The 16,691-nt window shown below is 35.2% G+C and overlaps 1 protein-coding gene across 22 annotated transcripts in view; it reads right to left on the reverse strand.

The window, feature by feature from the left end:
* The window catches only part of arhgap15 (Rho GTPase activating protein 15), an 826,317-nt gene that overhangs the window by 578,594 nt on the left and 231,032 nt on the right, over window positions 1-16,691 (reverse strand). For 19 of the 22 annotated variants that reach the window (XR_011356680.1, XM_069935033.1, XM_069935042.1 and 16 more), the window contains exons 7-8: window positions 14,024-14,113; window positions 12,901-12,918 (exon numbers count right to left, since the gene is read on the reverse strand). The exons of 1 other annotated variant lie outside the window; for it this stretch is intronic. Coding sequence is in view for 20 of the 21 variants with exons in the window: in XM_069935033.1 (XP_069791134.1) it covers window positions 12,901-12,918; window positions 14,024-14,113 (108 nt within the window). In the remaining variant the exon portion in view is untranslated. The remainder of the gene's footprint in view (window positions 1-12,900; window positions 12,919-14,023; window positions 14,114-16,691) is intronic. 2 more of the 22 variants (XM_069935035.1, XM_069935047.1) reach the window with 1 other exon arrangement.

The following is a 16,691-nucleotide window of genomic DNA, read 5'->3' on the forward strand; positions in this document are numbered from 1 at the left end:
GTTTTGATCAAGACATTGAGATGGAGTATCATTTACATTTCTACACCATCGATATGCAACATTTTGGTGTCAACACATTGTTGCTCTTCAACTGCGAGATCAATGCCAGATTAGTAACATGAAGTAATTATGGAACTAAACAAAAGGGCTTTAAAATAATTAGCAATATTTATGTAAGATAAACACAACTAAAGAAAATACAATTTATCCTCCTTCCTGGGGAGCATCACAGAACTGAAACCTTTGCTTAGTGATTCAGAGCTCAAAAATGCTCCATTTTGGATTGAAGTTGCAACACTAATGTCAGTTCATATCTCTGGAAGGAGACTTTCAAGACAGATGTAACAGAATACGAGGAAGGAATGAAAGCCATTTCAGCTAAATTGGGAGCAATATAAAAGTAAACCTTCATGTTTGTAACTTTCTTCAACATAATTAGAGAGATGAGTTATTCAAAATTAAAAACAAGATGTACAAACAGAAATTTTAAAGTGGAAATATAGGCTATTGAATTTCTATCAGTTAAAAGGAATATCTAGAAGTCTGTTCATGTCTTCCATATTTATCAGTAATCAATTTTGTCCTCACTCATGAAATAACTGCTTTCTATGATTTTTCTTAGAAATTGTTCATTCATTTCACCTTTTTTTGTGTCTGAAGAATCAAATGATGTTTATATAAATTAGATCAATACTAAATAAATCATTTTGTTGTTGGGAAGTTTGCTTCAGTCATTTTTTTTTATTCTTTGAATTTTGCCAAAAAGCTAACTTAAAATTGTTACCAACTGTAAATTGAGATTGAGTTTAGACAGAAAATTCTATTCAAGTCAATTGTGTTCACAATGATGATTCATTTCAATACTTTATCTTATTTTCCTATCAAGTTAGAATAGAGAAGGCATAAATGAAAATAGCTGCATCATTTTCCAGAAACACTGGTGTAAGTTCAAGGGAAAATATAAGGAAGGAAGTGATCATTATTAATCAGTTTCAGACAATATTCGGTTGAATTTAAACATGCAAAACTAATTTAAGTTCATACATTTGGTATTTCTGGCATGGTTCAATCTAAGATACACAGATGATTATTATTTTTTAAATCACCTAATAATTTTTACATCAAGTCTAAAGCAGGAATTAGGGCTGTCATTTCCTGGAAACTTCTGCAACTAACATCTGAATGTCACGATGAGCTAAACCTTTTTAATTTGAATAGTATAGAAAAATCTTCCTTAATTTCTTGAACAATAGACAAGTGATTGGCAGGAACTATTCTCTCAGGAAAAAAAAAAACAATTCTCTCAGGTTAGCAATTCAGAGATTCAAGAATTCCTCTATCTCCCTTTCATCTACCACATGAACCTTGCTTTGTTGCACATGGTTCCTACAGCAATGGGCATAATCGTTGCTTTTGTGGCACATATAGCATGTTTTACCATATGTTTGAATGATTTTGTAGGTGTTGTGCACTGCATTGAAGAAATGGCTTTCAATTGTCCCTTTCATTTTTGTTTGCTGGCCATGCTTCTCTTTACACTTTGGCGCACTTTTTGTTAAACGGTTTATGTCTGTTCTTGTTCACTGCATGTGGCAGCTAGTTTCACTGAACAGCTCTTTTGCCTGTGCTTTTACAGTTCTGTAGCCTTACAGGGTGCTATGGCTTTTTCCAGGTCTAGACTTTGCTCTTTTAGCAGTCTTTCCCTTAGACTATTATCTGGAATACCACACACAAGTCTGTCTTTTATTACTGAGTTGGTCAGTTCACATGTTTTGCTTTTGTTTCTCATTTCAGTCACATATTGATCAATACTTTCTTCCGTTTTCTGTATACATGTGAAAAATATGTGCCTCTCAAACAACACATTATGTTTAGGTATGCAGTATGCCTCAAACTGTTTCATTATTTTTTCCAGTTTCACTTTGTCTCCTTCAGCAGCAAATGTGAAGTTATTATATATCTCCAAGGCTTTATCACCCACAACATGTAAGAAAACTGATGTTTTCACTTTATCACTTTTCTCATCAGCACCAACTGCCACTAAATACAATCCAAAATGCTGTTTAAATCTGTTCCATTTTTCAGCTTCATTACCTGTCAGCTGAAGTTTCACTGGTGGATGTAATCCTTCCATTTTTCTCTTTGTTATATTCTCTTAACTAATCAGTTGCTAAATTTAGATTTTACCTTTTAAAGTATTTCCTTTTAATTTCCTTAATCCCACTTCTGACACCTTGTTTCATCTTATATTCCTATGTGTGAGTTCTTAGACAACACATGAATGAAGGAAAAGGTTATTTACTTTAAAGTTGTTGCAAAAAGCACCATGAAGCATGCGATGAGGCTGCAAGCCTCCATTACAGATCTTCCATACTGTGTCAGACCCCTGCTGGCAGCCAAGTCTAGTCAAACAGGAACTATAAAATCATGGCCTTGGTAGTAGCCATGCAAACATGATCACTATCATCAGAATGAGTTTCAGCATTTGATTATGACAAAGGAGAAAATAATTTTACAACAGGAAGAAGCCATTGATTGACACCTAACTGGAATGCCACCCCTCTGTCCCCCACCCCTCTACCATGAAACTTTGAGTGTACGAACATGATTGTGCCAAACTATTGAAATAATATAAATCAACCAAGGAGCAAACCTTATGGACTTTGAGCCCACAACATAGGCAGCAGTAAAAGCTAGATTCAGTGTGCCACTCATGGACCCTGCTTCTTACATTTACCTTGACCTGATGCAGAGCGGTAACAGAACTAAAAAGCCACATGCAGAAAAGTAAATTGCAAATATGCTCTGGAAGAATGTGACTAAAGTTCAATCTTGGAACGTCCAAGCCACAAAGCCGAGGTTGAAGTTTCATCTTGTGAAATCTACCAAAACTTTAAAGTATACCTTAGTAAAATATAAGAACATAAACCAATTGGTGCAAGAGTAGGCTACCTAGACCTGCAAGCCGGCCATGCCATTTAATACAGTCATGGCTGGTCTCATCCAATGTTCAATCATTTCTCTCTTTCAGATCCTTGTAGCTCTCAACCCCCAATTCTTTGAAAATGTATTTGCCTTCATTTTATATACTAATGAATGAGCTTCCAATGTTCCCTAGCACAGACAATTCCAGGATTCACTAGACTCTTCTAGAAGAAATGGCTCGGTAATTCAATATTACAAGACCATTCCTCATCTTGAAGCTACATTGCTTTATTTAAGGCTCATCCACTGGGAAACATATTGACATTGCTCCTGCCATGTCCCATCATCCTGTACATTTGTAAAAATAAACACTTTCCTTTCATGAGCTCAGTCCCCTTGCAATAAAGGCAACGTGGCATTTGACCTCTTAACTACTTGCGAACTAATTGTGATTAATGCATATTTAGATACCTTTTGTATTTCCCTCATTGGTAGTCTCTTTCTATTTAGATACAGTCATAAACATTTTTTTAAAAAAAGGAACTCTTCCGAAAGTGAAAGACCCCACACTTCTTTACACTAAACTGCATTTTGCCAGTTTTTTTTTGCTCTCAATCTATTTCTACATCAGATATTTAGACTTTTAAAGGCAATTTAAAATAATATTAAATTAACAAAAAAAATCAAAATACCTCTGATTAAGATGCATTAAAATACTGACATTATTAAAAATGTAAAAATGAAATAATTTTAAAACATCTTTTTCCTCCTAATATCCAAGCCAGGTATCCACCTTGAAGTGAATGGAAATATATTCTCTAGGTGGCTAATGCATAGAATTCTAGCAGAACTTGGCTCCAGCAACAGAGTGAAAGATGTGCTGGTACCTGTCACTCACTATGTTCTAGATTAACAGTAGATCCATGGAAGTCTGGAAATTACTTGCCTTATGAATAGCTGAATTTCAATGGTTCTCTTTCAGAAATGCCATTTGCAGTCAGAATGATTTGAATGAACCCCCAGGTATTTATCAAAAGATTATGAGACATCCCAGAGCAATGAAAGGAACCAAATTATTTCAAACATACGCTTTAAAATGGAAAGGATAAACTAGAAACAAGTGGAAGAAGGATGTTGGCTATTCACATTAGGTATAAATTGTGATAATAAATAAACAAACATAAAAGCTTAAAGGTTCAAATAAGTTATGTGGATATAAAAGGCAAATGTTTGGAGAGTATGAACATGTTATATGTTATCATTTGTGACAATTACTATCTTGGTGGACATGCATTTCTTCATTGTTCACTGTTTCAAATTTGAGGGAAAATAAAGATATTGGGGTTAGATTTGTCCTTGCAGGCAAAAATGTATTCAAAACATACTTCATTTCTGCTTCCCACATTTATTTAATTGAATTTGATGGACCCAAAGTTTGGAAATGCTAATTAGTGCCACTCTAACACATGGAATTGAGGATAAATTTCTCTCATTATCCTGACAAAAAGTCTTCGACCTGAAACATCAAATCTGTTTTTCTACTTACTGATGCTGCCCGAGCTGTTGAGTTTTTTCCATTTTTTTCATTATTCTTAGTTGGCTTCAAATCTAATTGTCAGAGATGCTAGCTGACATGTTAACTTAGTATACACGGTTTTACGAATACTTGTTTTACGCAAATTTGTTTTTACAAAGAAACCTGTGTTTGCTTTTACGAAAGGATTTTAGCTTTTATGAAAAAGTGGCCAGTGGAGCTGTCAGTGTGCGGCCGGTGAGGCTGTCACAGGGCGGCTGGTGGGACTGTCAGTGTATGGCTGGAGGGACATATGCAAGGCAACCGGTGGGGCTGTCAGCGTGTGGCCAGCAGCGCTGACAAAACTCACTGTCTTCCTGATTCTGGTAAGTGAAACTACACTGTGCATACATTATTTCTACTTCATATAGGCTGTGTATGTATCCTATAATTCCTGCTTTTACTATATGTTAGTGTTATTATGCATGATTTGGCGGGTTATTTTTTGGGATCTGGGAATGCTCAAAATTTTCCCATGGAAATCAATGGTAACTGTTTGTTTTTGTTTAAGGCCATTTTGGTTTACAAAAGGTTCCATTGGAAAGCTCCAGTTTCATAAAATGGGGTACACCTGTACTTTGGGAACCCATCTTTGACAATATTGTACGGTCAAAAGTTCCCCATGAGATGAGCTCATAAATTAATTATTTCTTCCCTCATTCCTTTGATCAAATGTTCAAGAGATAGTAATAATATTTACACAACTTTCTTAAAAGTCAGCACTGAAGTTAAAAAAGTGAGTTATTGGAAGCTTTCTTTGCACTTTCAGATAAACCAGAGCTCAGACAAATGTAGACTGTAAAGGTAAAGAGTATTATGCAATTCAAAATTACTGTATATACTTGTGTAAAAGTTGAGACTCTCTAAAAGTCAACCCCAGCTATTTTTGCCTCGGTTACCCACCCACTGGAGCTACCAACACCTCGAATGACACAGGTACTTACCACAGTCAAAAGTAGCATCTATGTGATAGGTGACCCCATAAATTTAACATTAAAAAATGGTGTTCAAAGTTAAACTTTTACTTAAGTATATATGGTAATTTATTATTTGATTTTGTGATACTGAACTGCCATTTTAAGACTGTTAGTTATAAACTCTGTTTGAGAAGACATTACATCAAAAGAGATTATTAAAACAGTAGCTTCAAAATTATTTATGCAGATTAAAACTTTAATTTAGTTTGGATGCTCCAAAATTAAAGTAAAACTGAAACTTTGACTGGTCTTTTTATTTTAACAAGATGACCACCAAATAATTCTGGTGAGAATCTTATTGAAATGCAATTGCATTATTACAATGGGCTCAGTGCAAATGAAGTAAGAAAAATTGCAATGATTTACAACACAATACTGACAGTCTGCTTTGCATCAAAATAATTGTAAAAAATGGCAGAGATCTCATTGGTTAAGAGAGTGATCAAGGTGAAATCTGGGATACGAGAACTGTAATCTGTAGGTTTATGAATCTATTGATGGAGATTGAGGCTAAAATGGGATTAGGTGGGATGAGGCTCTTTTATGACCTAGATGAATACAATGGGCTGAATGGCCATTTATGCTAGAAACATTGGATGATTTTATCCAATCAATATGATTGTCAATATAGTGTTTACAAATGACCTTGGTCCATTCATGGTCATTGCTTTGTTTGTAATGTAGATGTAAATTAGGGCATGTGTTTGAAGGAAAAATTGCATGGAAATGAAATTGGAAGAGATGCAAACAGCAGCAGAATGGTTTTTTTTAATTAGCCTTGAAAAAGATTGGCAATGATAATATTTGCCAAAGCTGAAGGGGGTGTCAGAAGAAGCAAAGAAGTGACAGAGAAAAAGAAATCTGCAAACGTGGATCTACAGGCGAGTGATGGTGCTGTTCAGCACTTAAGGTAACTGAAATAAAAGTGATGATGTAGGATGTAGAAGGGAGGAAAGTGGCAGAATTTATCATCCATCAGCACCAACCTAATGGATCAGAATTATAGAAATAATGAATAAAGAAGAAACAGGCTTGAAATGATGCCAGTCCTAGATAGTTGAAACTCTACATCTGTCTCTATTATGATTGAAGATTATTTGTGGCAATGGTCCTTCAAAGATTGCTCTCTGCTGAATACAACCTTGTGTATCTGTATCATTATTATTTCAGTAGAACTAATCAGGTTATTCTGCCCAGTGATCAGTGTGGCATATGTCTTTTCATTATGTAATATTGAAAGCAAAACATTCTGAAGTTGCTGCTAAAAAAGACATCAAGCATTACAGTTGAGGAAGCATCCACATATCTGTGCCATTCAATCTGTTGTGTAGCCCCCTTTGGAAATGGGAAGCTAGGTCTGTCAAGGCAAAGTATTTGTAGCTTCTTACTGTAGATGTGTGTGATTAGTGGGTGAGGCCTCTGCTTTGTCTCGCCTAACATGACTATTATTTGTAGCTCATCCTTCATTAATTACAACAGTTATTGTAAGATTTGTTCTGAATAACTTACTCTGTCTAACATCAGCTGTTAGTAAAAGAAGACAGGCTTACCACAAATGCACAAACCCAGGTGAAAAATAGAAAATCAGAGGAAATGAAACAGAAAAAAAATGATACAGAATTAATCATTTTGATCAGAGTTTCATTCTGCATTCTTTAAACAACGTTCATAGCTTCATCAAACAAACTCACATTCTTGAAAGAAGTTGAGTGGTGAAAATGATAACAACAAATGATGCCACCAAAATATTTTTTTTAACCAATTTTTTCAGGTTAGCTAAAATAGAAAATAGATTTTGCTTGACAGAGGAAAAGGGTGTTTGAAAGTTAAGATGGCCTACCTGGCAGAAAATTCCTGGACTTTGCTTTCCTATTGTTCATTCTGAGACATGGAGTACCTTTAGAAAATATCTCAAGGCTTAGGAGAGTGACCATCACAAAATTCTACAAACCCATGGAAGGATAAGTACACCAATAACATCTTTCAGGCCAACAACTCCTGCTTTCTGACCCTAATTAGTTTTGATGGGCAAGCCCACGTCATCCCAACAGCAGGCTTCTAATGCAGGTAGTGTGATTGAAGCTCTCTTAAACAATACTTGTCCATTGTGATTATTAATATTATTTATCATTCCAAGCTGCAATGTTGACCAGGTTTTGTTTCATGCAGCCAGAGACTTTCTTTCTTGAGCAAATGGATTTGAATTCACTCTCTTTCATGTTGTTGCTGCCTGCCACTAATTTCCAAGTTAAGTCTTGTCCTTTGTTCAGGCATAGAGGATAATTTAGCTCCTCTAAATAAGTTTAAATAAACCGGAGGTTACTCCGCAGCTTGATTGTCTGAGGAATCAAAAGTGAGAAACATTTAAAGGTTCTAAAAAATACCATATTTTTTTTTAACAGGAATAGGAATGTTCTTGTAGGTTTTAAATATGTTATCAACAAAGCTCCCCAAATTTTTGAATCCTAGATCATACAACATAAAATAAGGATCAGCTGATGATTGAATCAACCAGTACAGCATCAATCATGCTTTACAATTCTTCAAGACTTTCTGCTTTGTAGGATTAACACTGAGGAGGGCTGAGTACAAGTACAGCATAATCTTAATTTCTGTAGCTCTATTTTGAATTGTACCTTCAGCCAAATGTACAGAAAAGAAAACTTGATGGCTTTTGGAGAGGCATCTCAAACCTATGCACATGGATGCCTGTCATCAAAATGATGAAAGAAAGGGTTAGATCACTATTCAGCTGTTTATCATTATGTCTCTGGGTTCATGGCAACATTATACACTGAGAAATTTCAGGATTTATTTCTCACCATATTTTCATTAGATCCTCAATTCAAACAAATTGTGCTTCATACATCAATTTTTCATCTTATTATTTTTTTTATCATGGTATCAGTGCACAAGAATCTTTCAATAAATTGGAAGCTTTCAAGAAAATGCAGAATACTCAGTTAACATTAACATTACTGCAGAATAACACATCCATTTATTCCTTTTTAAACATTATAATCAAATTTTAATCACATTTAAAGGTATAATATTATTTAATGGGTATAATATTTAATGCACTAGATCTGTAAATATATTTTAATTTTTGTTTTAGAAAAATGACTGAGCATTTCTTTAATTTCACTTGTATTCCCATCAAATCTTTTAATCCTCTAGAGAAGCAATATTCCTGTCATAAAATATATTCATTTTTTTTTTACAGATTGTTTTAATTTATTCCAAGAAAACCATGTGGAATTCCTCTGTATTTCTTAAAATCTACCACTGGAAAATCATTTGTGCTCTTGTCTTATAAGATTAATAGAGGTTTAATGGACAAATCTTGGCAGGTACATGGCTTTATTCATTAATCAGTTCCCCAAAATACATAGCTGCAGTGAACACATACATTATAAAAGTTTGGTGAGGGATGATCTATATATGATGAACAAATCAGTGGGCTAAATTACATGTTTTTCTGCTGCAAGTGGCATGTGTTTCTTTGTATGAAACAATAAACCCATAAAAATGCCACATTAGTTAAAAGTTACCAACAATTTATGCTGAACTCTTTAATAACTGCATTTGAAGAGTACCCTTATTTTTCAAGGCATCTCGTTCATTTGGAGTGACAACTTTGCAGAGAACATTCCTAAACTAGTTATAATGTAAGAAGTGGAAATGAGATTTTTGCTTATTTATGTGCATCAGGGTGTATCAGTGAATCAAGAAAAATATGATTGCAAATGTTCGTCGCCATAAATTCAGTTTGATTGTTGAGGGTTGTGATAGTCTTTCCAAAAGAGCCATCATCTTATGTATTGCATTGTAGCCCTGTAAATAACCATTGTTTAAGACTTCACTGGCAGCCAGTTGCAATGTTTCTGCAATAATACTGAATGATAAGCAGAATCACAGTTTATTTATTGTTGTTCATGTTTAATCTTGTTAAACTGCTTTTCACATTGAGACTTAATGAGATTTTTGAAATTACACTAACTGAACTACTTAGCATTTCTAATTGATCTTGCTGGAACAATAATATATCACATTATACTGGTAAATTCAGAAGCTATCTAAAATTATCATCAAAGATAACAACTTTGTTCTTCAAAGGCATTTGTGTAAACATAGACTGGAAGAGTTGTGCAGTTCTATAATCTTTCTCAAAAATCTAAAATAAAACAGTCAGTTAGATGGACAACTTAGATGATTGCTGATAAATGTTAGCATTCTATTTATGGATTGATCAACTCATTTTAGTTTTGCATGAAGTTACTTGCACCTTTACACAGATTTTGAAATTGAGAAAAATGACCAGCCAACTTCTCTATAATAGATGCAGTAAAATTGAAGGATTATCATCCTAGGGCAAAAAAAAAATTCTGGGCTATTTCAGAGAGAACAGTTTATCCACAAGCCTCTGAGGTATTAATTCCTTGAATGCCGAGCTGAAATCAATGAACAACAGACTGAGATAAAATTCTTGAGGTGAATCAGGAGAGAGTTAGAGGGTCAAGTCTATAGCATCATCTGTGGAGTAGTTTGGATGGGAGGCAAACTGGAACAAGTCCAATGTTACTGGAAAGGGTGATTTGATGGATTCCGTTATCAGTCACTCAAGACACTTTATGATCTTCAAGGTCCTTAAACAACTCCCACATGTCAATTGGGAATTTGCCTGATAGAGTTTATTCCAACAGCTTCTGTCTAATCATCCTACAAATATGTTTACTGCCAATGTAGTACTTTTATACAAGGCCCAAACTTATTCTTGTCCCTAACTGTCTGAAAACTTAATGAAGATGATCACTGTTTCCAAAACATTACCCCATGGAAATTCTGGTTACTTGGCAGAGCTCATTTGCAGATATAAGTATGACCTCTTTCCTTGTTGACAGTCTACATGCTGCTTCAATAAACTATGCACTTATCAAATCTTGCTCCATCTAAACCTCTACAACAAAGAATGTCCCAGTAAAGATTGGGGAAATTAAAGCATCCCAATAATGACAAAGCTGATGCACTTGCAACTCTCCATTATCTGTCTAGATATATGCTCCTCCACCAACTGGTGGCATTGGGAGGCCTTTTGTGTAGCCCTATTAGAATAATTTCAGTTTTCCTATTTCAGATCTCTATCCACATTATCTATCTAGATATATGCTCCTCCACCAACTGGTGGTACTGGAAGGCCTTTCGTGTAGCCCTATTAGAATAATTTCGGTTTTCCTATTTCAGATCTCTATCCACATTATCTGTCTAGATATATGCTCCTCCACCAACTGGTGGTACTGGGAGGCCTATAGTGTAGCCCTATTAGAATAATTTCAGTTTTCCTTTTTCAGATCTCTATTTACATTGCCTCAGTAGTTGAGATCAGCATTCAGTCCTGCAGAGTGCAGCTGTGACAGTCTTTCTGATTAGCAATGCAACATCTCCACTGCTTTTACCTCTTCCTCTATCACATCTAAAACAACAAAACAAAACCCAGGAACAATGAGCTGCCAATCCCATCTCTCATAGTCATATCTTCGTAATGGCTACAAAATCATAATTCCAAGTACTGATCCAGGCACTAAGTTCATCTGCCTTACCCTCCATCTTCCTTGTATTAAAATGAACACATATGAGTCCATCAGTCTTGCTGTGAACATTCACTTTTTCCTTCCAGTTCTTTCATTCAGATTTGCTTACCCGAGTATCTGGCATACACTCACCTCCTATGATTGTTGCCCTGCTGCTCAGATTCCCACCCCCCGCCAATCTAGTTTCAATCTTCCAGCAGAGCACAATGGTCCAAATATCTCAATCTCTCCCCCCTACACAAGTTCTATAGGTACACATTACTTTGCACTATGTGATAGTATAGATTCTATCACCAATGTGTATATGTACATATGTACAGATGGTAGTGTAGGATGACTGTGATTGGCTGAGAGTGTAGCCACACCTTCTGGCAGGTCTTAAAGGATTGCTCCTAGCCAGTCCAGGTCATTCTGGACTGGTTGACCTACTTGTGATATGATCCAGTCTTTTAGTTAATAAAAGCCTTGGTTTGGATCAACAAGTCTTTGGTTCTTTCGACGTGCACTACACACTATTTTTCTGTTTCTTGCCTCACTAGCATGCAACATGAGTACTAATCCTGAAATTACAACCATGGGCATCCTTTATAACATGCTACCTCAGTCGCTGAACTCATTATATTTCAAAATAGTGTAAGAATATTGTTTTCAAAAAAACTTCCTTTGAAGGATATGCCGATGATACAAAAATCCATTCTGTAATACTGCCAGGTACTGAAATGTGAATCTATTGCCCCATCTCTTTTCACTCGGAATGAGGTGTGATCATAGATTTAAGAAAATAGATGTCCTTGAGCAAAATAGCACATAATTTTAAAGTGCAGCCTAACACAACAATGTTATTGAAAAACATTTTGTAAGTGATAGGCTTTCACAGCCTTTATTTTGTTTCAAGCCATCAACGACAGCATAATCATGATGTGCTGTATCAGCTCATATGAAAAAAAAACATTGTAATTAAGGAAATGCAGCACATTTAAAATTTCAAATCAGGTTTAACTACCAGCCATCACTCTGGTTCAAATATATAAAAGAAAAGGAAATTCAAAATATTAGAAACAAGGATCCAAACACATGCACAGAGGAATGCACACATACTAAACCATATTGATACATGCATATATATATATTATATATATAGGCATGCATACAGAAGCCTCACAAATGCAGAGTGGCACACAAAACCGTAGCAACAAACAGATCCATACATGAAAACAGACAGAATGATGTATGAGAAATGCATGTCAACCAAGGCACTTTTCCTGAAGCACTTAACCTCCTGCTGTTGATTGACATTATTGTCCACCTTTAATATGGTTTAATTTAGTCATTACATACACTGTTATGTTGATGACACTTTGGATTATTTAGGCTTATAGCATAATCCTTTCCAATCCTCATCGCCTCAAGTTTCAAACCAAATAACAAGCACTGAACTACCATCTCACACTAAAAACATTTTAAGCATGCCATTTCACCATCAAATCAATGGTATTCGAGGGGGTAAATAAGATCTGTCTCTTCCAAAGTTTATTCCACCTGTTTCAATATAAAATAAGTATTGACAGCCAAACTTGTAGATAATTATTTTGTGCAATCTTGGAATGTGTGTTTGCTTATCCATAGGTAATAGTGTAAATAAACAGTATGGTCACTAACAGGCAAGATCTTGTTAAGTATTCTAATAAATCAGTTGTATTGTTTTATAAGACATAGAGTGGCTAATAAAATGTAAACATCTAAAAATAATGAAGTACAAAGTGGTTTTATAAAAGTGCTGCTTGTCAATATGATTCACATCAAATTGAGGAGAAAATAATGTTTCGCGTTTACCTACCTTGAATTTCCCAGATTTCTGAAAGATATATGAACAGATAGCTGGAAATATATTGGAAAGAAATCTGAACATGAAGCAATTTAACTAATTTCCCCAATATAAATGTGTTTCTGAATGGAAGATGGTGAATGAAGAGCCACATACACAGAATTCCTGTTTCAAAACTTATCAAATATTTCAGGTAATTAACCAACCCATATCCTTGGGAGTACCAGTGGTTAGTGTGTAGCTTAATGGCTGGTACACAATGGAAACCTTTAATGTTTGTTCTCTCCAGACATTATTGGAAATGAGACATTAGTGAGTAATTTACCAATATCACAGAGCATTTTCAACCCTATTCTGTTGGCACTATTAAATGAATTTTCATACTTTGCAGTTTTTTATTAGCAAAAGTAACATCAAATTAAGTCACTCATTGATTATTAACAGCTTCTTATATATTGGTAGAAATTACAAAATGAAATGCCAAGAGAAGAATGAAGTATTTGTGGCTCATCTGTGGAATGCTCAGGATCTAGTCCTTTATGAGGAGACATGTTAACATATACCCTATGCTACATATCCACAACTAAGCACACCAGGATTGATTGTTGGCACTGGGCTAAAGCAAAATGTGGTGACTCCTATAGACTGTTCAATGAGCAGAGAAGTACATCTTTGAACAAGTTTCAAACAAGAATATTGTGGGCAGGGGGACAGTGGAGAGGCAAGAACATCAGTCCATGTGGTTTCTGTGACATGAGAACACTGCAGCTTTTATTAACCACAGGAAAACAATTTTAGCACTTCATATTCTTCCTTTAAGCTGCCATTTGATTTTGTCACATATTCAGGTCATTAGGTTGTGAAATTATGACAGGGGTGGGGAAAGTTGGAAACCCCATGATCATTCATTCACAAAATTTTAGCCAAACAAACTTCAATCATTAAATGCTAACAAAAACTCAAGTAGTTATTTGGAAGTTGGTATGAAATGAAATTTGGTTTGACATATTTTTAGAGACAAAAACAGAAAATTTTAGAACTTAACTAAGCTGCAGTGTCAAACAGCTTGCATACACAAGTATTAAAAAGTTGAGATAATTATAAATTTAATTAAGCTCAAAGAGAAATGTCCTACCTGAAGCACATTCTTTCTGCTGGATTTGTCTTTCGCCCAATCAATCTGAGCTCCACATAGATCCGCATTTTCGGGCTTACAGCCTATTTTCTACATAAAGGGACGAGAGTTGGTGAAATTGAACAAAAACTGCCAACTCACAATCTCAATATTCTAGTGAGGGCACATGTTTCAAAAAATGGGAGGATTAACTAAAAGGGATAAAAAATGAATTTGACAAGTTAAAAGGAAATTGAAGTCCAGTATTTAATTGAACACTCCAGGATATCTGACATCAAGAATCAAATTTGGAGATGGTAATTTTTTTTGTATCTGCCTCAACTAGGATTTAAAAAAAAACTTATTGTTAGCAAAATTATTCATGCATCACAATTAAAAACATATTATTTTAATATTACTCTGGTGCACTCTTTAAGATTAAAAATGTAATTGCAGGGGATTTGAATATATTATTGACCATTATAATCTAGCATCAACAATAAAGACTTTAAAGCCAGTTCAGGACTATCGGGCACATGAACTTTTCCCCTGTGATTGTTAACTTAAAATAAGAAAGAGCACCCTCTACTGCCTCTCTCTGTTGCTTCATTTTCAACACCATTTTTCTTTGCAACCTCTCTAAGTGTGATTAGTAGTCATCTGCAGGTAGTTTGGTGTCCAGTAGGTCTGTCATTATGTGTAGGAATATGCCAGTTGATTTCATACAGGGCCAGATTGCTGATAGTGAAAGGGCATTTTGTTTAAAATTATATCATTCAGTTACCATGTGTTGTTTCAATGTAACATTTCACCATGGCTGTGAAACTTAGATCAGCCATTCTCAGGTCTTTTTTTGGCTATGACCCTCCTAGGACTCTGCTCAAAGTTTATGGGCCTCTTTCCTTGTGAAGCAGTCAAATTTTGGTTTCTTCTGTACTTCTCTCCTACAGACTATGTTTAAAAAATGTTATGTGAGATAAAAAGAAAACAAATGTTTTACTTAAATGTACTGTGGCTCCGTTGGATGGTGGGTTGGTGGGGGGTGGGGGGGGGGTGGTGGGTATGGTAGGACCCAGGTTAAGAATGGCTGATGTAGATAATAAAGTATTGCAGGAAACAAACATGATGTTTCAAAAAATTCTCAATTTGCTACAGTGCACATAATTCGAGTGAATTCACGAGACATCAAATCAGATCAGTAATGTTTACTCAAAATCATTAAAAGCAATGATTTAGACACAAAACAAGAGTACCTAGCATTGCAAGGTATATCAGCATATTATTCAGTGTGTTGTGGATGAATAACTAAAAAAGGCAGAACCACTATAGCAAGCACTGTTTAGAATTTGAACTGAATCTTTGCATAAGGATAACAGAAGTATACAATGAAGGGAGGAAAGTGTTTCCACACGCATGAACTGAAAGTTTATTGCCTTTATCATTTCAGTGGAGAAATGATACTTAAAGGGTTAAAATTATGAAACAGATTCATAATTAAAGGACTTTATAAATATATTTTCTTTGTTCATAGCCCAAAAACAGACTAATGGCAGTCAGCCATGGGCCTGAGGTCTTTGCCAAATGCATCCTGTGTGCTAACTCCCCAACCAATTTCTGTGGATGGCGGACTCAGGAGTTCCAAAAAATCTCACACTGAACATGGAAAGCATGGCTCAATTATAATTTACCACAGTTTGGATGTGTACCATATGAGCACACTCGTGAAGTGCCTTTTATTTTGTGTCATGCGTTTCAAGTCCTCTAGCACCATCGTCTGACTTCTATCATACATACAAGTCATCCAAAAACAGAGATCATTAAGTCTGCACCTTCCTTCAATTGTTGATTTTCGGAATCAGTTCAATATTTAGTCATTTCACTGTGCCTGTAATCTTTCATAATCAAGCTCAAGTCCTACTGTAAAGCAAGGTTTTCACAGTAGAATACATTAAAACAGATTCTTAGAGAGCATGCAATCCACACCAATCATCAATCAGCCACTTCAACTAATCTGACATTAATTCCATGTTTTATTCCCCCTACATTCTCATAAACTCCCTCCATATTCTACCAGTCACTTACATGTCCTTTAAGCATCTAGGTGAGGCACTGGCTCAAGAGGGCTACCAATATCATAAATATCCCCCAACATCTTGGTCACAATCTCTTCTTGCTCTTCCTTTCAGGCAGAAGTTACAGACATCCAAATCCAGTGCCTTCAGATTCAAGAATGTATTTTATCCAACAACTATCAGACTTTTATCCTCCCTGCATTACTCTAAACCTAACCATAAATTATGCCAGGACTACCAAAAGACCTGCCTGCACTACTGAAACATAACTTTCTTTTCCTTTCACTAACAATTCTTTGATATTTATTTTATCTTTTTCTGGCTTTGCATTTGTGGTGATTTAATGTATTCTATTGTAGTTGTTGTGTCTTATGTGCTTGTTTGTCTGCACCATGTAAGAATTTTGGTACGTCTGTACAAAGTACTTAGGTCTAAGAATTTTGGTACATCTGTACATTGTACTTAGGTATAATACTGAAAACTGAATGAGAGATAATTTACAGTAGACAATTAACTTACAATCCTGTAGGTCAGAATGTGTGAAAAAAAATCTACATTCTCAAAAGGAGAACATGCAAACACCACATAAGCAAGAACTCATATTTAAGATTAAACCC

This window comes from Narcine bancroftii, chromosome 4, assembly GCF_036971445.1.
Source record: "Narcine bancroftii isolate sNarBan1 chromosome 4, sNarBan1.hap1, whole genome shotgun sequence".
NCBI classification, from domain to species: domain Eukaryota; kingdom Metazoa; phylum Chordata; class Chondrichthyes; order Torpediniformes; family Narcinidae; genus Narcine; species Narcine bancroftii.